Source organism: Nelusetta ayraudi, unplaced genomic scaffold, assembly GCF_046127955.1.
Source record: "Nelusetta ayraudi isolate G7.1 ecotype Tasmania unplaced genomic scaffold, CSIRO-AGI_Nayr_v1 ptg000017l, whole genome shotgun sequence".
Classification (NCBI taxonomy): domain Eukaryota; kingdom Metazoa; phylum Chordata; class Actinopteri; order Tetraodontiformes; family Monacanthidae; genus Nelusetta; species Nelusetta ayraudi.
The window spans coordinates 4,439,045-4,463,027 of NW_027466067.1; the positions used below are offsets into that span (position 1 = coordinate 4,439,045).

General features: G+C 43.5%; 1 protein-coding gene and 2 long non-coding RNA genes across 6 annotated transcripts in view; 2 read left to right on the plus strand and 1 right to left on the minus strand.

Moving 5' to 3' along the window:
• The window catches only part of LOC142887326 (uncharacterized), a 35,426-nt gene extending 13,394 nt beyond the window's left edge, over positions 1-22,032 (minus strand). For both annotated transcript variants that reach the window (XR_012926525.1, XR_012926524.1), the window contains exons 1-2: positions 21,899-22,032; positions 5,651-5,900 (exon numbers count right to left, since the gene is read on the minus strand). This is a non-coding gene — a long non-coding RNA (uncharacterized LOC142887326). The remainder of the gene's footprint in view (positions 1-5,650; positions 5,901-21,898) is intronic.
• LOC142887320 (uncharacterized) lies at positions 169-13,839 on the plus strand. Its single transcript, XM_076024871.1, has 8 exons — positions 169-420; positions 8,901-8,999; positions 9,180-9,406; positions 10,222-10,314; positions 11,339-11,459; positions 11,556-11,608; positions 12,365-12,514; positions 13,613-13,839. Exons 1-8 carry the CDS (start codon positions 336-338, stop codon positions 13,799-13,801), a joined length of 1,017 nt encoding a protein of 338 aa, XP_075880986.1. The 5' UTR covers positions 169-335; the 3' UTR covers positions 13,802-13,839.
• LOC142887325 (uncharacterized) lies at positions 18,153-23,418 on the plus strand. Of its 3 annotated transcripts, none has more exons than XR_012926523.1 (2): positions 18,153-19,964; positions 21,930-23,418. It is a non-coding gene; the product is annotated as an uncharacterized LOC142887325 (long non-coding RNA). The 3 variants fall into 3 exon arrangements; XR_012926521.1 differs by having other exon boundaries at positions 18,153-19,873; XR_012926522.1 differs by having other exon boundaries at positions 18,153-18,428.
• Positions 23,419-23,983: the final 565 nt, after the last annotated feature.

The following is a 23,983-nucleotide window of genomic DNA, read 5'->3' on the forward strand; positions in this document are numbered from 1 at the left end:
TCATCACTCGACGCAGTATTTAAAGAATGCTCCCGGCCTTAGCGGGAAAACGCACGACCATCCACGAGGCCACAAAATCCTGCCCCTCCCTATTCCTCGCACTCCCGCTTGTGAGTGGGAGGGGGCACGGAGGAAGGGTTAAAGTAACCAGTGGAGCACCGGGTGCAGGGCTGGGCCTCAGAGAAGGAGGGAGGTGGGGTTGTATAAAAACAGGACGCAACACAAGTGGCGCTTTATCCACCCCGTCCGTCCCGCTCTGAGTAAGACGAAACCCCGGAGTGATTCGGTTTTGCGCCTGTTTTGTTCCACCAGACGTCTGCACGCTGAGGACGAGGATGGCAGCATCATCTGCACCGAGAACGCAGGGAGCTTGCGAAATGCTGACTTTTGCTCTGCTCGTCGTGGCGGCACTGCTTAGCGGTGAGTACTTTGTGGGGGTAAAAAAAAAAAAAAAAAAGCAAAACAGCAAAAAACAAAAAACTTGCAGAGTTGGTCAACCTTGAGAGACCGGCGGGCCGTTTTGGCGGAGGAGGGTGTGGGAGGGAGTCAGGGAGGAGAGGGGGAGTGTTTGTTTGAATGGTCTTAGAGCTCAACCAGGTTTTAACCCTACAACCCTTCCGACTCTCTGGAATGCTAACACGCTGTCTCTAAACTCTAAACAAATCCACAACATGTGCGACTTTACATGTTTGCTACAGCAGTGAGGTAATGACTTTTTCTTCGCCCTCACCCCTCTGCCCCACCCCCCAGCATGGCAGCAGATGAACATTACTGGCTGGCAAACAAAGGGACCATTTCTGAGAGAATTTGTTTGGCACAGTACAAAGATTTGAATGATCACTTGCAGCTCTACTTTTGAATTGAAAGTCTTGACTGTACTGTGAAATGCTGAAATAGTTCCAGAGACCTGAATGCATTCCATTTTATTCTTAACAAAATCACTCTTGAGTTTGAAACTTTTCTTTTTTTTTTTCTTTCCTTCTTGGGGTCCTTAGAGCCCTGTTCAAAAGTTACAGTACAGACCCAATTCCTGTTTTCCAGGAGCGAGGAAATGCCAGATATTTGAGAAATGCGTGTTTATATTTAGCTGTGAAACACGAGGCCGGTGGAAGTGTGCGTGCAAGGAGGGTGTGGAGTGAGTTGTTAAAATGCGTTTTAAATTTGGCTGTGAAGACATAACGGGGCTGTGGCCAGCCTCCAGGGCAGTCCAGGGAGGACTCATTTATCTTATCTCATCTTTTGTGTGATGGGAACCAGTCGACCCCCACGACTGCTTGGCAGCGTATAATGTATCCTAAACAGCCACGAGGGTCGAGCAGCTTGTCAGGAGCAACTCTTAAGACACTGAGCTGTTTGCTTACTTACTACTTGTTTGTGTATATTTAAATGGTAAATGGTAAAATGTGTTTATTTAAAAAATATATACTGCTCCACCCCAGAGCTTGATGGTCTTTTGAACACACAAACGGAATACAATACCATATTGTCCCCTTGGGGATATTTGTCCTGGAAGTGTTGCCTGCATTTCCTGCTGTCTCTCAGAATGCAGACTGCATAAATCATATTGCACACAAAGCAAATATGCAATGTGAATGTATATTTATATGTTGTATAAATGTTTAACACGTTAAAAAATACTGCAAAACACTAACAGACCTAAAAGTTCAGTGAGTGGCAAGAAACTTTTTGTGCCACATGTAATGTTTATTTAATGGTGTAAAACATCAAGATCAAGATAGAGAAGAAGATATACATCAGCTTGGATGAATGGTTCCAGCACCAAACAAACTTTGTGAAGTGAGTTTCTGGGAAGATAATCTCAATCAAATCTTAAAACACTTTGGATGAAAAATTCAAGTTTAGAGAGAAAAGAAATGCAGGATATTCTCAGAAATGTACACGAAAAAAAGGTTTAAGAGCTACGGCAAAATGCACAATGCCTTCTGCTGTGGCTGTAGAAATTAATCATGCTGTGGGTCACTCTAATTAAAACCTCCTGTCTCATTCATACACCGCAGCGTATAGAAAATGAGGTCATTAGTGGTGAGAGGCAGCTGCACACACGCTGGAAGATGAAACCATTGTAGAAGATTTCAACTCACAGATTCCTGGGAATAGCTTGGAATTTTTTATTTATTTTTTTTTTAAACATCTTGGTCTGTTGTCTGAGGGCAGACGCTGCCATGCTAATCTGCCTCGAGTCACGAGCAACGCAGCAGCTGTGCCAAAATGTGCGTGTCAAGAAGAATGGATGGCAACAGATATCTGATATCTCACAGATGTGAAATGGCGCGAAGGAGAAGAGAGGAGAAGAGTGCAGCTGAAATTTATATTAACTTCAAAGATGTAGCATCTGCTGCATGAATTTGGACACGAGCAAAAAAAAAAAAAAACCTTAGAAGAATGATCCTGGACGGAAGGCCGAGGACAGTGGAGCTGTTATGCAACTGCAGCCAAAGACGGACAGATGCTGAAGAGCAGTTGCGTGGACAGCCTGAAGGAGGGGCCGTGGAGGGGCTGATGATGAGAAACACAGAGAAGGGGGGAAACCCCTTCTGGTTGTGAAGCGATGAGTAAAGCAGAGCGATACTCTGGGAGTTTACACCGATGTCAGAAAATGACTGGAATGCCTAAAAATATCCCCTGGAACCATCATCATAAGTCCTTAAAGCTGCCCGTCTGCACTGCCAGGCACTTTGACGAGGTTGGCCGTCGACCTCGCCGCCGACTCCAGACCATGTAATTACGTGAATCATTGTTTGGTGTCAACAACACAGATCCCCGCTCATCCCGTGAGCGAAAGCCGCATGAAGTTCAAATACCGAGGTGAAGTGTGCCAGCGGTGGCACATCTGGGCACGCACATAAACACATCAAGGACCCAGCCCACCTCCTCGGTTGGGAAAATGGTTTTCATCCTTCCTTAAAACTAGCCGGTCTGCTTCTCTCCATTCTTCTTTCAACTTTTTCCCAGCCTCTGTACTGTCAGACACTATTTACTCTGTGCGGGGACTAAGGAGAGAAGCAAAGCCCCATGTGCCACATGGCGACGCATACTGTAAAACGTCAAAATGAAGGGACTTGTAAAGAGGGGTGGGCAACAGATGTTTGCATGTCAACTGGGGAGCAAGTGGCTCAGGAGGGCATAGGCAGGTTGTGCGCTAATCTCCGGGGTTTGCCGCGAAATCCTCGGCTCTTCCTGTCCACAGGTGGTCAGCGCTGGCGTAGCATTTGAGGGTTTAAAGACCCACAGCGAAGGGTTTAGCAGCATCCAGTGGCAAGAAAGCATATTGCAAGCACATTAGAACATTTAGGAGACAACATCAAAGAACTTGCTCTAGTTTGCTACAAAGTTAGCAAACAGTCAGCTCACTTTACCGAGAAACTACTTCCACTGTTTAACACAACAGCAGTTACTTTTAAGTCACACCAATTGATCCATTAAAATTTTAAAGACACCTGGCATTAACACATTAAAACATCACTGGCCTATATGCCACTCTTACTCTACTTCTATGCCTCTCTCTATCTTCATCTCTATTAATTGATTGATTGAACGATCGTATTAGCGCAACTCTTACTGAGTAGTCTGCTTTTAAAGCAGTGAGCTTTTAAAGGCCAATTCATTGCTGTTCTTTCCACATGCTACCCACGTGTGTACACAATAAAAAATGAACCTTAAATTCCCTCAGGAGACAGTTAAGTGATGAGTGTACCTGTACACACGCAACAGCACAGGCTGAGTTCAGTTAATGCAGAGGGATGCTGAAGCTGTGTCAATTGGCCAGTTGTGAACATGCGTGCGCTGCTTCAGGGTGGAGACAAAGGAGGGGGGGTTGGGGGTTGGGGGTTAATAGTCCCAATTGAAAGCAGATGTCACGTTTTTCTGATTGTGGTGGCCGGCAAACAGGCATCGCACATTCGATAAGGAGGGCTGCTGCAGTGGCCCTCAGGGGCTGGCTTTTGTGTGAACGCCGCAGCTGGGCAGGCGCTTGATCCTCGAGCATGACGGAAACCATGAGAGCCGCTTGCCTTTTCTGCCAAGAGGAGAGCAGAATGGGCTTGGCTCTGCTATTAGTCGCTCTGACAGGATGGCGGTAGGGGTGGGGTCCAGGAGAAGCGGGGTCAGTGGTCTGTTGTTTCAAAGAGGCTCGAGTTACCGAGCATTTTTAACCCAGAGGGACTCGGGCTCCAATGTCACATTCCTCCGGGCGCTCTTAACTCTGACATTCATGTTCTTCAAGGCGGGCAGGATATTAAATTATGAAAATGCTCTAAACGCCTCTGCGAATAGTGATTACGATCAGGATAAGCCCCAGAGAGGTACTTGAAGCAATGAATAAAAGAAAAGACAAAGGCGTTTAAAAATAAATCACCTTTGAACTAGGCTGGACAAATTCAATAATTGCAAATGAAACTGGAGAGGCCACATGGCCTGGGCCTGAGCGACCTCACTCTTCACTTTGTCTCCAGCTAACTTTTTTAATCCACGTTGGGCAGAGTGCACTGGGGGAGCAGAGTAGGGGTGCGGGAGGTGTGCCGCCGGATCAAATTTCTATCCAGCCGATGCCAGAATGATGTCACAGGGCCTCCATTACAAACTGGAAGACCGAGCGGCCGCTGCAGGATAATTACACTTGATCCCATTACGACCAGGCACTTTTGCAACTATCTTCCAGAAATGCCAAAATGACTGTTTGTGTTGCATTATGCTACGATCACAGCATCCAGTCAAGCTCAGAGTTACAGAACGTCTATAGCTGGCTATTGTAAGACATGACTTAAATACTCCACGTGATGAATAATGGCTGCATTCACATAAAGACTCTGACGCCTCCTCCCACACAGCAAAGCAGTGGTGTGTTAAAGACATCCATACAGTTCCTTCTGAGGGACATTTGGCAATCATTTTAAGAGATGCAAACCGGAGAGAATGTTAGCAACACATTTTATAGAGGGTGCTATGAGTTAGTATGCAGGATGTATATGCAGTTTTCTTTGTCTGTCAAAACTGAAAAACAATCAAGTTTGAGAAAGGTGAGTTGGTCGCCAACCATTGACATGGTGGTCCACCACTAGTGTGGAGACCATTATCACCTCTCTTTGTGCCATTACCCAGCAAATGGTCTACCCCAGGAGCGAGAGGGCTTAGTAGGTGTGTGTGTGTGTGTGTGTGTGTGTGTGTGTGTGTGTGTGTGTGTGTCTTGAGCGGAATGCCATGTTTTGAAGGTTTGTCCCTCCTAGAAGTAGTCTGGGGATTCTGTAGAAGCCAAAACCCACTGGATCATGTTTCGCATGTGAAGACACACAATAGGGGCTTTGGAGCAAATGCATTTGTACTGGCTGCATTTTAGTCTTAAAAGATAAAGATTAGCCCAATAGGGGATTTTCTTTTGCTTTTACATTGTGAGCACTGATAAGATTCTCGTTTTTGAACCCTTAAATGGAATTTCTTTCTCAGATATGCTGTTATTTTAACTCATTTCATTGTGTGGGACTGGGAAAAGCCAGTGCACCAAAGCACGTGCAGGAGAGCTTCTCTCATGTTTTTGGATTGGACTCATTATGGATTGCACAGAAACAACAACTGCACGAGAGCGATGTGGTCTCGACGGTATGGTAGATGTGCAGGGCCAAGGCCAGCGTCTCACCTCGGTGGATGCCGGGGATAAGCCTTGCGTGACTGGGAGAGGGCAGGCACAGGAGAGCCGGGCGTAGGGGAAGGAGGAGGATATGCAGCTCCAGGCTGGGCTCCATCCACAGGCCTGCCAGATTCCTCCACACAGAGTCCCGGGAGACAGAGGGAGGGTGTGCAGGGCCAGAGCATTTCCAGACCACAGCCGTCATTCACGGCAACATGGTGGGAAAATCTTCAGGCGAGCAGTGAAGTCAGTCCCCAGTCTGTTGAACATATGGCGTTAGGACTGATTAGGTTTGTGCAATGATAGCTATGAGTGATATTGTGGTCACGGTTAAATATTACACAAACAAAAGGGGAGAGATGAAACGTGAGCACATGTCAGGATTAGAGTCTGTGAACGCAGAGGGCGTTATTAGAGGAATGTCTCAGTCAAACAAGAGAGATATGTTTGCAAACCAAGCACATATTTATCATTTGTTGAATTGCCTGAAATGAAAAGTAAGCAGACCTTTATCACGAAAGAAAACGGTTTGGCATGCCTGCATCCTGCCGTTTCCCTCTGCATCGCTCACACAAGGCCAATACGGGCGGAGGTTTTACTCCATGTGAGCATTACTCTGAGTGTAGCGTGTGATGGATGAGGGCATGAGAGCTGGACGGAGAGTACTTGCGGGGTTAAATAAGAAAATGCGGCATTTGGTTGGCTGTGGGAAAACTGGAGAGTGAGAGTTTTTTCAAGTGCACCAAGGCTGCAATGACGTCATCAGCTTGAGACCAATAAAAACAACCAATTAAACTCATTAAAGCCCTTTCGCTAAGGGAGGAAGACATTGTGTAAAAACAACGCTAACTTGAAGTGGCTAATGTTGTGCAGTAACTAGTCTGACTGGTCGGCTCGAGTGTAATGGATCCCCTGATCACCTTCCAATTTTTTGACTCGCCTTTCTTGGGCTTTTTATCAGGCGAAAACGTCTGAAGAATTTCAGAAACGTTCCACCGGATTCGGCGTGTGTCTCATTCTTCCTGATAAAGACCACCCAGAAATGGGCGGGTGCAGGCAGCTGCAGGCTGCAGACTGGGGGTCTGACAGCCAGACTTAACAAGGTTAGCGAGTCCTTGACCCGTCGACAGTCCACACCCAAGCTAATGCTTCTAATGGCAAATGAGAGATGACAAGGATAGTGAGACCAGGCAGTGAATTTGGCAGCATTCTGGTTCCGTCGTGAAACTTGAGCGTGTCTACAGGAGCTTTTGCGCCCTTTGTTGTTGAATCAACTTGCATGAGGAAAAGGGCAAAACTGCGCCGAGGTCACCCTGGTTTGGGTTGGATACTGTATGAGGGACAGCTGCAGTGAACACATGTCAACACTCAAGACCTCCATGGAGGTGACAGCCCATCCTTGAGCGTGGCACACAACTTTGTTGCCCTGGTGACACCTTTCTGCTTGTTTGCAGACAAAGATTTATCCAAGGAAATCCTACCATTGTGTGAATAATTGCGCCCAGTAGAAAAAACTAACACTGAGTAGTGACGGTGGCACAACCAAAAAGACAAAAGGAGGAGCACTGAGAAGTGTTATAAGGAGTCATGGCTGTTTGTCTTTACACTTTAACTTGGCAAATATTTGTTGTGATCAAAAGTTGAGAACCCATGACAAACTCAAATAGCCAAAACCTTTGATGAGATCAGTGAGATCGTTGATTTTGCGAGTTTAGCTGCATATTTTAAACATTATAAAACATAATAATCACTTCAGATAACAACAATACTGCAGCCTGATTCAATTAAAATAAACAAAATATCTCATCAGTATTTTGTTTTAACAAGGAGATTTTAATTTCACGAGGATGTAAACTCCCCTTCCCAAGTGGTGTTGACCACTGCTTTTACATCTCACATCTCTTTGCGCTAAAACACCTGTAGACTCTTTATGGTTTATTTGTGGTTGGTGAATTGGGATTTTAAAAATGTCTTATCTGTCTATATAAACTATAACATGACCTTTGAGTGTTAAACTGAAAAAAAAACACTAGGAATAGGTGTGTAAATGGAGGAACAGTTATGACAGGAGGACAGGGAACTTTGGAATTATTATAACAATTTATCAGACACATTTTTCCCAAAGTCAAAACAGTTGGTAGAGAATGCAGTCATATAATACATATATATATAAAAAAGGAGGCGGGGGTGGAAAACTGCCGAGCAACCATTATGTTCAATCTGAGCATTCAACAAAACCGATGCAGAATCTCTCCTCTTGCAATATCCAGTTTCACAATTTTTACATCCCTTTATCCAGGATCTAAAGTGAGTCTCTCAAACCCCAGCATCATTTAAAAAAAAAACTCAGACTGGAGGAGATCTAATTTCAAAGTGCATGACCTAATCTACGGGTTCAGAGAGCATAAGATCTTGTCTGCAGTAAGATCTATTACCTGATGTGGTGCCGAAGAGCTCTCACACTGCCTGACGTTGCTGCACACTGGTGAATAGTGCAGCCTCTCTGACAATCTCATGTTACAACTTTATCAAATCAGCTTCATGGGTCGCTACTGACATCATGGTTTGGAATGACTGTATAGCAAATAATACTGACAGGATATTTAGCAAAGATATACCAGTCCTAACAGTCTGCATCATGGAGTACTCTATGTTGCCACTGACGCAGCATGACCATTTTTGCCTTCAGGGAATAAGAAGAAGCAATCAGAAATATAACATGAAACTATTTTGCCTGAGTTTCTTGTCGCTGAAAATTTCTTTTTTTTTTTTACTACAAGCTGACAGACGTCTCTGAGAAGCTCATAGCATCAGCCCCAGGGGGAGCCACCAGGAGAGCCGAGCTTTTTTTTTCCTGCAGAAGCAGAGAAGGTCTTGTACCAAATGGCTGGTTTATTTGTTCAAGCTGAGGAGGGGAACTCACCCACCAGTAATTCACTAAATACATGCAGTCTCTCAGAGCTCAGGCTCGACTGAAGGCCTCACTGTGGCTTCACTGTAAAGGAAGAAAAATGCACGTACATTTTGCTCTGAGCTGAGCTTCCTTTTATCCATTGAGGTCATCTTGCTTTTCCACCTGCACCTTTTAGGTATTGGCTACCTACAAGTTACTGTCTCAGAGGTTTAACTCACTTACTTACAACTACTTACTCGTATTTTGACAACCTTTTTTAAATTAGGGGCAAAGAGGCAGTGTATAAGGAATTCCGTACTTTCAAAAATGACACAGTGAGAATAATCACTTCTGTTTTCTTGACAGCCGGAGTTATGGCACAGGAAGAGGAAGCTGTCTCTACAGCGCAACCTGCAGAGGCTTACATTCGAGGAGACATGGTTCCACAGACACCTGAAGTCCCTGGTAAGAAAATTACTACCAATCATTCAATAAAAGAAAAAAGAGAGATATTTGATTTAAATGATGGCAAACTGACAATGTGTTGCTCAAAACTTGTCCAAATGTCCAAGCATTGTTAGATTTTTCTGTTTTGCGATCAATTTTATAACCAAACTACTAATTTGAATCAAATGGCCTTAACAGAACAAGGCGATCCCCAAGTGCTGCTCTTTCCCACCGCGGGACCTCTGGGACCTAACCTGACGACAGCAGCAGCTCCTGAAGACACACAGGATGATGAGGACAGGGCCGGTCAGGCGGAGGCTGATGAGCTTCCGCAAGAGGTGCAGACAAATGGACCAAAAGTAATGGAACCTGAGACACCAGCGCCTGAGCCTTCCAGAGGCGATGGTCCCCAAAACGAGCCACAGGTAAGATATAGAGGCCTACTACAGCATGTCATGGACACCTATTATGTATTACATGCGTACATTTACCAGAGGGATGTTATTATAATTTCTTAACAAAAAAAAAAGCAGCACCCAATAGCCGTTAAATGTTCTTAGTTCGCAGGGAGAAGATGTAGGATTTAATCTTTCGACCACAGGTAGCTCTCTGACCTATCCTGTATGGGACATTATCAAACAGAAACTGATAGTTTTTGGGATTACTTATCAACTGTCAGCTGTGGTCTGCACTCCAATATAATAGGTGGCAGTATGATCCAATCTTACTTGCTTGCAATTTATACGTCAACAATCCGTGGCCATATGTGATTTGGTTTAAATTGGATAGCCACACAATAGATTTAAACCCAGCTCCTTGTTTGGGCAGAGTCCATGCATGCATGCATGGGACCACCCAAGTGCAGTCACCAACAATTGTGTTCACATGAATCAAACAATATGGACTTTGGGCTCAAGAATGTTTGAGTCCGTGCCTGAGCCCCTAGTGTGAAAATGAAACCAACGCAAGCAGTAGCTCTTCAGTAAAAACATGTAGAAAAAGAAAGGAAAGTGTAAGCAGTGTTGCTCTGTGCATGTCGGCAGGAGAAACTTGTTCAAGATGCAGATTTCCTGTATAATTAAATTCAAAGCTAGCTCTGGTGGGAGGATTAGATACCAGAAGAAAAAGTGGATATTTTATGCTGAAAGATTTTGGTGATGAAAACGAAATTTCTGATGACTCACATAATGCTACCAAAAACAAAGTGGGATAATCTCAGGGTTGTTCTTTATCTCCCCAGGTTGTGACACAAGAGGACGTCATCTGTGTCAACAAAGAGGCTGTACTGGACAAAAATGCTGTCAATATTAAACTTAAGGCCTCATCCAACTGTGTAAGTGAGCATTGCTTCCTGTAAATAAAAATTTGGTTGAAGGTAAACCAAATGAAGGTAATGTTTTAAGGCCTGCAGGAGGGACAAAGGGGCATGCATGCACAACAACAAAAGTGCCAACAATCTCCGTGTGCTTCCAATGCCGAGACTAGTTGGCAGTCGATTTGTTTGGGATCTGCAGGAAATTCTCTGTTATTTAAGAGGCTGTGACAGTCTGTGAGCCCACTAGTCAGTCTATTCATCACATATTTGTCAGGCGGCTGTATAAAGTCCACGAGACTGCGGGGAGGTTGAGCTTGTTGATGGAGCCGTGAGGCCAAAGGAAGAGCTTGATGGGTGGCCCCACTGTTGCTATAAAACGAATAATGTATGGAGGCCTGAGGCAGCAGTGTGCGTGGGTGTGTGTTTGCTTTTGGAAACAAGTTTGACAATCTAATCCCTACCGGGAATCGCTATGTTTCGTAAAGCAGCCTATGCATAATTCATCATTTAAACAACATATGAGCAACTGTCGGCAGCAAAACACAACAGAGAAGCGTTGAGACTCATAACAAACTGAGAACTCATACAAAATTCTTCTTTCCATTGTTTTCTCCTGTAAAAAAAAAAAAATAATGGCTCCATCCATCTACTGACTCTAAGTGTCAAATGCTATAGTAGTTGATCTGGGCCAAAATATCACATATTTAGCTTTTGTGGTGCAACATACCATTCTAAACCTCTTTCTGGTCAGCCAAATCTAGTCAAAATAACAAACAAATTGAAGGCAGTGGGTGGCACAGTGGTGAGCACTGTAACCTCATAACAGGAAGGTTGCTGGATTGATTCCCGGCCTTTCTGTGTGGAGTTTGCATGTTGTCTGTGTGTCTGTAGGTTTCCTCTTCCGGTACTCCATTAGGCTAATTAGCAATTGTAAAATGTCTGTAGTTGTTGATATTTTATGTTGGGGAGAGGGGGTATTTTGGGGCGATGATGAGGTGAAACACTTAAATGTGGATGAATATGCAACCGTTTGTTCTTGCAGGACCAAACCAAAGTGAAGATTCAGAGTGTTCTACGGGACATATGTGGTGACGACTGTAAGCTGGACATTTTCCAGGAAGACAACTCTGATGAAATTATTGTTTCTGGGAAGTATGTTGAAGGTCAGTGGTGTTCTTGTGGTGATACAGATATTAACACATAGGCGACTATTCTGTGCCTCATAGAATTTTAACAATTACCTTTTTTTTTAATTGCAGAGGACGTTTCCGGAATGGTTGACAAGTTTAACAATGACAACATCAAAGATAAGGTACAAAACTATTCTACTTGAGAGAAAAATATAACAAGAATTAGCGGCGGGCCGTGTTTCCTACGCCTAAGCCATCAGTGAGGTCATATTTAGTCCACCCCACAAGGACCAAGCTTAATCTTTAGAATCAGACAGTGACGACACACATCATGCACAGCCTGTACAATAACAACAACAAATGCTGTGGAGTTTTCAAAAAATAACCCATGGAGAAGACTTCTGGGAACTCAGATGCCAGGTTTTGTGACAAACAAAAATGCCACGAACAAGCCACAAGACTGCTGCAAAACATTCTTTCTCTCATACTTTGGAAATGACCCAACATTCCTCTACGCCAGTTCGCCTTGGTCTCTTTGGCTTCAATATACACCGATACGGTATATCTGCTCACACAGAAAGTTAGTGACCTTATTTACCATGCAGCCTCATCATTATGGCGTCTCACTCTAACTGGAATATTCTTTTTATGAGCCTGCCTCCCAGACTTGGATGGGAAAATGTCAATTTCCACGGGCACATCGCTGTAAACAAACACGTGGGTGGGGCTGTTTTTTTTCTCAGAAAAACAGTAACCAGATGATAAAAATAGATTGATAAAATAAAAATAAATAAATAAAACATCAGTCAGCCTAACCACTGGCAATGCATACGCTGATTTCATGTTTTTTATGTGTATATTGTTTGAATCGCCAAACTCACTGCAATTTTGATCCTCTATAAACAATGTTGTTTTTTTTTTGTCCTCGTATTTGCCAGACTGGTATTGAGAACGCGGCTCCTCGCCGGGGGAAGAACTCCAAGCTGGTGCTGGTTTCCTTGCTGCTGGCTGGCCTCTTGCTGGCTGCACTTCTGGTTGCTGGTTACTACCTCAAAACTCACCGCAAGAACTCCAAAGGAGTCAGACTGGTGAGTGTTGAGGAGACAATGTTGTTGCCACCGATACCAAAAATATGAAGTGCCAAAAAAATCTGAATGTGTCTCAGAAAATATGCTTTAAAGGCCCCTACTGGTAATGTGGTACAACCAAAAATGTATATTCTAAAAAATAAATAAATATATATATATATATACCGGTATTCGGTATGAACTGGTATGCCACCCAGTACTAGTATTGCGTGTCGTTCGCTGTGCTACTTGATGAAACAAAACGTTAAACGTTCAACATACCTAAATTTAAGCCTGACTTAATGTAAGGTACAAAAAAAGTTAGAAAGGTGGAGGTGATGGTGGCTGCAGATTAATTACAAGGATTCCTGTTAGAAGATAACAATGAAATGTTGCGTTTCTGCCACTACGCCAGATTTATTGTGACTGCAGCCGCATTATCGCAAAAACGTTGATGATTCACTGCTGTTTGTACCTCCACTGAGGTAATAAGCCACATTGTTGTTCTCAAATATTGCACACTTCGCTTTAAGCCAGCTGTACAATGGTTTATGTCTATGTTAGATCAGGGTATATAAAGAAGTTTAAGGATCAACGGCATCCAACTGACTCTTGGTTCGAACAAAGCACATATGGATTGAAGGTTGGATGCAATGTGATCCTGTGGTTTAGGGGGACATGTTTGACTGACAGATCTCTTAACCTAAAGCAACGTTGAGTTTTGTTTTTTTTTGCTTTAAAAAAAAAAAATCCTCACAAACCTGCAGATGGTTTTAGTTCTCATTGTTCTCATGACATCATTTTCTAGCGTTTACAAATGTGGGGATTTCCATGGAGTACATTTCCAAGCAGTTTTGCATTTAATTAGCCAAGCATGAGAAACACATGCGGTTACGGAGCATCCCACACAGAAAGAAAGCACAAGGATAAGTGACTCCGCTGCTCACAAAAGCAAAATAATGCAACCAACGTCAGTTTTTAGCAACCTTATAAAGAAGCAATACATATCCTACAGATCCCATTTTGTTCGATCAGTAAAGTAAAGTTTGTTCGTGTTGTGTTCATCTCAAAAATACTGCATGACTATTGACACCTGTGCTGTCTGTGCGCTTCCCTCAGGCGGAATCCTACCAGGTGGACGAGGAGAACCAGGCCAACACCCTGGTGTCTGTGGCTCCCCTGCCCCAGGAGCCAGTCGATAAGCCCATCACTAATGGCGAGTCCCCGCCAGAAAATGGGACCAGCACCTCCCCGACAACTAACGGACACTCTGCTTGCCAGACCCCTGTGGCTGACACCGAGATGTGAATCACAAAATAAATAGATGGGAAAAAAAAACAAAAAAACACCCAAGACCCTGACCTCCGACTACACCTACCACCCACCAGGACACGCTACCCACAAGGACCCTCTGCTGCTTCAAAGACTGCCCACACAGTGAGATCAAATCAGCACAAATCCACCAGATACACAATCTTTTCCCTCTTCGTCTATTCAACCTGCGAACGTTCAGACAACAATGACGACGGTGAATTTGGGGACTGCGATGAAAAAGTCAGACGTGCCTGCAATGTGAAGTTTTTTGTTTTGTTTTTTTTGGATCGCTCTTGGCTTTTGCTGGTGTCAAGAGGGCGCTACAGTTCGCATGCTGTGTTGGGAGACTTGTAACAATCGTTGTACAATTGCAACGTAATGCAAAAAATATGTGTAGTTAATACCAGATGAAAGAGCGTGTCGTATTATTTCAACCAACAACAATGGTAACGTGAAACCAGGAGACAAGTTGATGATCACTGCCTTTTTTGTATGCAATTCAGGATATGTTTTGTGACCTCTGTTGCCTTAACCATGTTAAAAAAGAAAAAGAAAAAAAGAAAAAGAAAAAATAAAGTTGGGTACATTCTACAGCAGCAAAATGCTACCAGGCTGTTCCCAATCTAGAACTGTCAGCTATACATTTGCCCTGCCATAGCAACAACTGACCTTTGATCGAAGCATAAATGGTTTTTGTTGCAAAGGGCATCTACTTTTGTTACTGTGCATAATTTTCATAATGACACTGTACAGGAATTTTGAACCAAATCTACTTTTTTTTTTTTACTGAGTTTAGAAATGGTTGAAATTTGAAAAAGAAAAATAGCTGAAAACAGGAAGTTAGTTGAGTTCTAAAGATGGCAACCAAATCACTGTCCTCCGCCACATCGAGAACCTTCAAGGTTCCTTAGTCAGCCTAAAGATGTATTAAGGATGTTTTCTGTCAGTGGTTTAAAATGTTTCTTAGCTTCTGTGTCTGTGTTCATAACATGCTGCATGTGAAAATATGCCTGCTTTGTGTTATTTGAACCTTTACTCATAAACTGTGATTGTTGACGGTTTTCCAAAGGGTTATGCTAAGCTTATTTGTGTCATGCTTATTTTGTTTACGAACATCAGCATTTAGATATACATCAATGTTTTTCATTTGACATTAGATTTCAATACTTAGTGTATATTGCTAAAACATATGGTCAACAAGCACTCACCAAAGTTAACTTAAGTTTGCAGTTTAATTAGAAAAACCCCTCACTCTCAAATAGTACTTTTCCATAAAATTTCTTGAAATTTCATGGCAAAATTAGAAAAGTTAGCATCGGCCATTCGGGACACAAAATACTATAATACCTGGTCGTGGATCATATCTCTATATACAATGTGTGAGTAGATATTATATGGTATATGTAATGTGTTTTGCTCTGAAAACATTCTCCAACTCTATTTCAAAGCATCTATGCCTGCTTAGTGATAGTTGGGATTAATCTGATCTGCTCCCGTGAATGAATTTTGTGCAGGCTTTGCTTTAAATGGGCTCATTATCAGCCACTGACTGTTGATTTCTTAGTGAATTTGATCCAATTCAATAACGTTTAGAATGTTGAACTAGTTTTAATTACAGTAATTCTTAAGCATGGATAATATATGTTCCATGTAATACTGCTACAATATTCATTATGCCATTATGGTGTTATTCATGTACAGCACATTTCAAAAAATCTAATTACTAGAAATTTGATCTGAAAAGAAAAAGCGGGGAAGAAATGGCAAATATGCTTGTTACTGCAGCCACTGGTGTTAACGGTGGTTTTTTTGAAACAAATGCCAGTGACCTGTGAACTCCAGTTGGCCAAGAAGATTCAGTCAAACAACACATGGCCATAAGGTTGCCACCTGTCACCCTGGATGTGTGGACACTAATGAGGTAGCGTTTGTGTGTGTGTGTGTGTGTGCGCGCCTGTGTGTGTGCTTGTGTGTGGGCGCGCACAGCTGACGTCGTAAAGGAACTGCAGCTGTCACTTCAGCTGATGTGACCTTTTTCAACCCTTGTTGTTACACTCTGACAGCGTGTCCACGCCTGCCGTAATGGTTCACTTCCCCGGCCCACTGGGCCAGAGACTACCGCTGCCTGTACAACCGCTGTAGAGCTGAGCGAGCGTGAAGGTCAGCGCCAAGTTTTGCTGAAAGCAGCTTGGCGATCACTCTGAGCAAGGCTGTATCGCTGCATCGCGGGAGATTATGCCCACAACACAGCGCCTCTGTTTACACCACATCAACTATGTCATCTACCGCAGACACGGGGCCACGGCCTACAGTCTCCACCACTGTATTAACACTGCTTTGAATGAGCGGTTCGAATGCGTGACCACTAAAACTTCACAAGACATATACATTGACAAGAGTTAATACATCGTACTCCCTACCCTGCACCCCGCCAAACGGATGCACCCCCAACAAATATTTAACCTAGCACAATATTTAGAGTCAGTTGTTTTGACTGTGGCTGAACATTTTGTATCCTGCACTGCAGTAAACAAGCAATTTGTCCCGGATGTACGGTGCCTATGGCCTAAAAATAGGAGTCAGGCTCCAGCAATCCTGCGACCTCAAGAAGACGATACAGGCACTGATGCAAAATGAGTGAATGAACGAATGAAGACAATCATGTCTTTAATATGTGACCTGTTCATTTTAGGCACTGATCTTGGTGTAAAGAATGAATTAATCAATCTTAATTCCTGATCTGAGAACAAAAATTGTAATTTTGGAAACATGAATAAATAAATAAATAAAAAGTAGTTATAATTAGTACGTTTTACATGGTCAAGAACAGTAGCTTGGTCATGGAATTGACAACAACCGATTCCATGGCCTTGTTACCCTGAAAATTGCCTGCGCAGTATTCCCCGCATAAAAGAGGCAGGACTAACAGCAGTAAACGGACTGGCGTCAAGCTAGCGATCGGTGAGTCTGGACTGAGTCCAGCAAAACATGACGTTTGATAGCACTTTGTTCCGAGCAACAAGCGAGATTGTACCGACACCTACAGGTAGAACGGTGTCATCTCAGCCACGACTGAGGAAAATAGAAATGGAAAGCTCCAGAAGAAAGGCCAATACAACCACGTTTGTTTCGATTTACTACTGGAAATCAAACCGACACACGGTTGGATTGGCGGGTATAGAGATATTTATTATTTAACGGAGTGAAGGGAGAAAAAACGCATTTTCTTTGCTGCTGGGGTGTGTTTTCTGTGTTAAGAAAAAACGGTAACGCCGTTTTCTCTGCTCCGTTTCAAAGCTTGTCAGACGCAAACGTCACATGACACCACTCAAAACACTCGAGTAGTACTTCCATGGTTAAGGCTAGCGAGGAATGAACACACGTGGTCATTACAGGCTACATGTTTTCCCCGTATTTTATGAGGGGTCACCATGGGGTTATTTCCCGCCAAACCAAAAGTGACGTAAATGCACCATTACCGTAAAGTACCGTTAAAGTAGGGGTCGTTAATCGAACATGAATATGTAACACCGTTATAAAACGCGCGTGTTTGTGTTTGTGTTTTTTTTTTATTTTTTATTTTAAGTTTACGTTAATGCAGATACATTATAATTTACTCGGGGAGAAAAACAAATGTCAAAGGACCAAGGATTCAAGGAAGCTTTATTGTCCACCATTTTCACTTGTTTAGGACTCAGGTCCCGGAGTAAGCATATATGAATTAGGAAAAATAAAAAATTAATGTAAACAGTAATCAAATAAACAGTAGTATAAACAAACAGTGTGTATGAAGTTGAAATATTGCACTGTGGATAAGGTGTGTGTGTGTGCAGAGGAACGGTGGATGAGAATGGGATGGGGAAAAGAGACTGATCACCTATGATTGATTTTTTTCTGCTTCTGCTGTGGGGAATACTGTGTGTGTGATTTTTGCCATTATTTCATGTATTGTATATTTTATGTTCATAGAAACCGAAACTGTTTCATTCAGTAACTAATGAAAACCCTAAAGATTGGATCTTTGTCATGGTCCTTGATTCAGCTTGATTGACTAAATGAAAATATCCACATTTAAACAAGCTATTTCCCAAGAAAATTTTAGAAGAAATGCGCTGTGTGTTTTACAGTATATGGTCTTTGCCTCAATAAATACGAATATCTCCTTTTTGAAAGAAAAAAAAATCGTGATATTACGTCACTCCCCCCGCCCCCCCCCCCCCCCCCCCCCCCAAAAAAAAGGGGCTTTGCCACGCAGTTAGTGGCTGCGTCAAAATGAGGTACTTTACGGTAAGCGCCATCGCTTACCACGTGATTTCGCCGATGTTTGTAAACATGCGTCATCCACATGTGATTGTGGCGATGAGGAAAGACTCTCCGTCCGCCTGGCCAACCAGCGACCGGGGGAGTGTCAGGGGCGGGGTTCCCGTCTTGCGCTATGGAAAATCGTTAGCAGGATACTTTGTGATGAACGTGCGCTCCGGGATAGATATTGGCGACAACAAGACCGAAACTGGAACCCGGTGGACTGTCCATTCACCGAGATCCGGGTCTGAGCTGCGCCGGCCCGGAAATGAAAGCGAATCCTGTGGACCCGGGAAGGAAACAGTCTTGGGATAAACACGTAAGTTATTTATGTTGTAATAGGGCGAGATGACATATTACTGCGTATGTGGCGTTAGAGAATACCACTAAGGAATTCATATCCTCTCCGAGTGTTGCCTTGAAAATGTAACAATGAAAAAAGCACAGAGGCGCTGTCTATGGAAGTGTGAAAATATCAAGGATCGGAAAACAGCAGCGTTGTGATCGTGGGCAAACGTGACGTAAATCGTGGCCTCCAAACACTTTTTTGTAATAGTGGCCGTTTCACCATCGACATGACAACAGGTAAATTAAACTGCGTCAGCAAGCAGCACCGTCAAAGCCCTGTGAAGTCCGGAGGGAATTTCCGCTGCGATGGCATGACAGCGCGGTTGCTCTTCCCCCCGCGGAGCCGAACTTGTGCCCGATTTCGACGTTTGAAGCGCGGCGTAAACAATCATGTGGATCGACGGGGATGGCGTGTGAAGGAAGGGCTCGGAATAGGATGCTGCGCAAGAGAAAGATCGTGCGTAATCCTGTTGTGGGAGAGGACGGTGTTACGCAGTTGATGTTGGCACGACCATCTAACACCTCGTGGCTCGGAGAGCTCCCTTAAAGGGTTGCGAAGAGTGAAGGAAATAACACTTCTTTTTTTTTTTTTTATGTGCGAGGACGAGATGGAGATAGAGCCGCAAAGTGTGGCGGGGTGATGACGCAGGGGTTTCGGTGTTGTTTTCGTAATTTGGCCGGCATTTAAAACTTAGCGTTTACCGCAGAGACACAGTGGCGGAGGGAGGAAACGCGGCTTGTGCTGTCGCTAAAATGTCCAAACAACATCGGCGTTTGCTGCGTCACAGTTGCGAGCCGGTCCTATAAATAAGTAGCACGGGCTTTTTCTTAGTGCGCACTCGACGTGATGGCGAAGGGATGTTTTCCCAAACATAGGGGGTGCTGTTGAGCCACATAAAAAAAAAAAAAAATACGTAGCATAAAATAGTCTGCTGAGAAGAGATGTTGACATCCAGGTATTCATCATCTCCCGCCCTTTGTTATCAGCCTATTATCTTAAGGGATTTAGAAAATAAAAACCTAATATCCACATAGATCTTCGCCATTGCCTGGCCATGTTGTGGTTTTGTTACCGAAGCCCTGTTGTTTGTACCACGAAGAAGATGTCTCCCTTTACCAGACTCTGTAAAGCACACCTGCCAGGACACAATAGCACCTTGTTATGCCTGACGTAACAAGAAGGTTGCTGGCCTCTCGTGCTTTCCAAGCGACCCGAGTGAGGGAGAGGGTGTGGCGCCTCCTGTTGCTTACCTGCCAGAGGGATGGCTGTGCTGACTTGACCTGAAGTGCGTCTCTCTCTCTTTTTTTCTTTTTTCTTTTTTTCACCTTCTTCCGGGCCTTGAAACATGGAAATGAGACACGCACGCCCACCTGCCGAGTGGATCAGCAGCTGGCCTCTCCAGTCGCCGAGAAGAGGTAGAGGAGAGAAAAGCCCGCTTTAGAATTTCCTGGATGTTGAAATTTGACTCCTGATGGAATGTCGAGGAGGTGCTTTTGGAACAAACAGGTAAAGGCCACGGGAGAACGAATTAAGCCGATCACGCAAAACAGCGCCAGGCGTGGCCTCGCAGCTGAGACAGGCAGCTTATTTTGTATTATTTTTGAAAATATCCAAACTGCGACCTTCCCATCAGAATCTTTACACGGGCCGTGTCTTAGTCAGTGCTGCCGTGTTTACCGTCTTTCAAAGCTGACCAGCAGAACAAGTGACCCACTTTACCAGACAAGGAAACATGACCTCAATAGTTGCCTCTTTTTTTCTGCTCCTTTCAAGGAGGGGGGCGCGTTGCCTCCCAAGTCAAACAAACAGAAGGGTTCTGCACAAGTGAGCCCTTGAAGATATTTCACAATAGCGTTTCACAGAGTGTTATAAAAGCCATCGTGGTTTTTTTTTAGTCATCGCTAAAGTAAACTCGTCTGAGGTGACGCAGCAAAACACAACTCTAGACCCTGCTAATTGATACGTGATGCAGCCGGTGGGGGGGGCAATACCCACCTGTAAGCAGCGTATTAAAAGACTTGAGGGGAAAGAGTGCCAGTGACACACTGGCTCTCAGGAGTAGGTCCCTCCTCTGCACAGTGTGTTGAGCAGCAGGCGACACAGAGCCAAGAGATGACGGTGCTAAAATTAAACCTGAAGAACTGCAGGGCCGCGCGACGTGACGTATTTATGGTCGAGTGTGAGGCAGCATTTATTAGCAGGTAGACGCCAGACCACCTGTCAGAATGGCGAAAATATCCAGATAATAAATACAGTAAATTAAATTCGACCACTTTTTTTTTCTCATTTCGTCCTGACAGGCCACATCTGAAATCAACACATGGAACAAGAAACAAAATCAATAACTACGGTGTTATTTAAATGGTTGCGAAATTTTCTCCCCAATGGCCTTACTTGGATTGGTTCCCTTAAAAAACACATTACCCCGATGAGTTTGTTTCCTCTCACTCCTGATAAATTAGGACCTCTAATCTGTAAGAGGATTAACCGCCTCACCTTATTTGCACGTGCGCAGAAGCAGGGCACACACACGGTGACACACATGCAAGGCCGTCAGGTGCTCATTGAAGATCCCCCGCCCCACAATAGCGAACAGGAGCTTTTTGTTTTTGTGGAGCAGTTCAGCCTTTACAAGTCTGTCGACGCCACATCTGTGATTATGACTCTCACAAAGCAGGAAGGCTTATTGACTATTCAGACGCAATAAGCTGCGCAAGTTCGGGAAAGGGTTTCAGTGGATTGCTTTTTGATGGGCCCGGTGTGTCAAACAAGATTCGGATGTGTTTCAGCAGAGCAACAGCCACAAGGGGAGGGCATGAAAAAAAGAGCAAGACAGAGGCTGAGAGTTCACAAACAGCAGTCTTACGTGGATGGAGTAAGACGGACAAAAAAAAGATGATGAATGATGGAAACGTTCATTATCAAGGATGCTTGAATAAATAGCGCAAGTTCCTCAGTCGTGCTTATTCTGCAAACGTTACCTGTGCAATACAGGTAACTTTACGTTTCTTTAGCCTGTCACTGAATTCCCCAGGAATGAGGAAAGTCCATCTTCGACTTCTGTTGCCTTATCTGCTTTACAAAAACTATGTGCTAGAACACAGAGAGTTCTAGAAATCAGCCCCCTGTGATGTCACAGAAGGCGCTGAGACCGTCTTTGTTTTTTTCAATATCCAACCATACTAATAGCACAAAATGGCATTTAGTGTGTTTGCAGGAAGCTGCAAACAGATGGTTAAACATGCAGCTTTCAATCAGTCTGAAGGCTTTTTTTTTTTTTTTTTTTTTTTTTAAGTAATTGTTTTGATGGTCATGGTAGTGATTGCGCTCATGAAGTCCATATTGTGATTTCCATACTGAGCACAACTTTCTTTGTCTAAACTCTACTGTGTGTTCAAATGAGGCTGTGTAAAGTAGAAATCTTACCGTGTCTGTTTTACCTTGTTCGTGTTGTTTCATCCTGCGCCACAGTAAATTCACCTCGGGGTCAGCAGCAGGACTGGATGGCTGAAGAAGATCCAGCAGAGGGCGCTGCAGCTCACTGCTTTCCACAAGGAGTCCAACTGGCTGTCTCCTCCAGACATCTATTTTTTTATTTATTTAATTATTTTGCTCCAGTATGATTCAGAGACTACGAGGATCTGGCCCGCTGACTCATTCTTCAGGAGGTTTGTCGTGACTCAGATGTTCTCATTTCTGTCGGGGGCCAGTGGACCGTCTGCATCTTCCTGAGTTCCTCCCTTCATCTCTCCGTCTCTGAGGTGGCATCATATTAAATCAAATAATATGGACATTAGGTTAAAAAGAATTATACATTCATTTTTCCTCTAAACTATTCCGCTGCTGTAAAACATACCAGCTTTGCATTGTGTATTGACAGCAGACATGCATGTTTTTAATGAAGTATTTTTGTACAGCTCACAGTTGCAGAGACAACTTGCCTCAGAGGGCAGAAGCAACAGCCAGGTGATACCAGGTCATGCAACAAGTGGTTATTGTGCTTCTCGTGCCATTTCAACATCCTACCGGAATCTAATGGCAGCATTTTGACTTAACATGCGGTGCCATTTGGAATTAAAGTTGACACAGTGGTGTTTGCTTTCTCATACCAAATCAGACATATAGCCACTTAAATCATTTTAAAAGTCAAAGTTGTCAGCATGTTCAGCAGTTTGGCAAGAGACTGGCTGGATAGCACATATCAAATGGCCTCTTTAATTACAATGAATGCATAATCTCACACTAATCAAATTTGCCCACTGGTAAGATTAACATGTTTTTTGTTTAAAGGTTAAAGTCCCACTAATTCTTGCTAATTGTCTTGCTATGGAATTCTTTTTATTTTTATTTTTATTTTGAACAGTCATTTTAATTTGGTCGAGAAAAACCATTATGATTTGAAATGCAATGTTTTAGTTGTTTTCCAGAAATACCCAAAGTGATCCCTCCCCTCCCAGACTTCCTATCCGGGGAACTGGTTTCAGATGGTGTTTTAGAGTGTCAAATCCAAATCTAGCACCATTTGAAATCGGTGTCCTTCAATGGGAACACACTTCAGAAGAAAAGGCCTCATTTCAAGAAACTCCCCAGATGTGTGCGACCCCTCCAGTCATTTGAGTTCACTGTTGCGCCAAGCAAATGCGTTTGCTGATTGTCACAACCCCGCAGCCGTCAGTTCACAGCTGTCAACACAACAGGAAGACTCATCTAAGCCCTCTAACCAAGGCTAACCGTTTTCCGCTGGTGCTCAGAGTTTCCACCATGTCTAGCACCACTTGAAATCGGTTACAATGTGGAGGGACCATCTACAACCTGCAAAATGCACTTCCCCAAGAGTCCAGAAGATGGCAGCAGTGTGTCGTAGCCCACTCCTCTGTCGAAGAACATACTGATAGAAAGTCAAACTGAATTCGAAGAACAAATAAACAAAAATAAATAAATAAAAGCCTTGATGATTGAACGTGAGGCTGTGTTTACTTGTGTTTTACTTCACCTATTTTCATTTTTAACTGTCCATGGCACTACAAAGTGGAAGTCTTTAGAAAAGTTGTCTGAGGAGCTATGATATTTTTCCTTTAATTAAAAGTATCATCAACTTTTTATGTTAGAAATCTATAAAACTAAATAAATCACCACTAATTCAAATTGCTTCATAAAACCTTCAGTGTCACAATTTAGTGTATTTGGTAATCTTTTCCCTTTTGCGTCTGTTGTGAAACAACAACATTTCTGTTTTAGTGTGATCATCACAAACCAAGTCACAACAGAGACAAAAAAAAATGGTCATGATTAATAACTCCACCCAGCTGACGAAAGATTTTTCTGAATTTTAAACCTTTCAAACAACTCCCAGTGCATCAGGTCACACTGACAGCACAGTGTGTTGCTATGTCTATAGCAAACAGGAACATCATTTCACAATTAAATTTGTCAGCCGGGCTTCTTTCACTGGAGAAGTGTGAGTCATGAGGAGGGCCCCGGCTCACCGTGACATCATCAGAAACCTCATCGGATTCCGACGCACC

What these genes read in the sequence shown, in the direction of transcription:
- LOC142887320 (XM_076024871.1), top strand. Translation starts at nt 336, where the DNA reads ATGGCAGCATCATCTGCACCGAGAACGCAGGGAGCTTGCGAAATGCTG. An exon ending in ATGACAACATCAAAGATAAG is followed by an intron (nt 11,609 to 12,364) that starts GTACAAAACTAT and finishes CGTATTTGCCAG; the next exon opens with ACTGGTATTGAGAACGCGGC. An exon ending in ACTCCAAAGGAGTCAGACTG is followed by an intron (nt 12,515 to 13,612) that starts GTGAGTGTTGAG and finishes CGCTTCCCTCAG; the next exon opens with GCGGAATCCTACCAGGTGGA.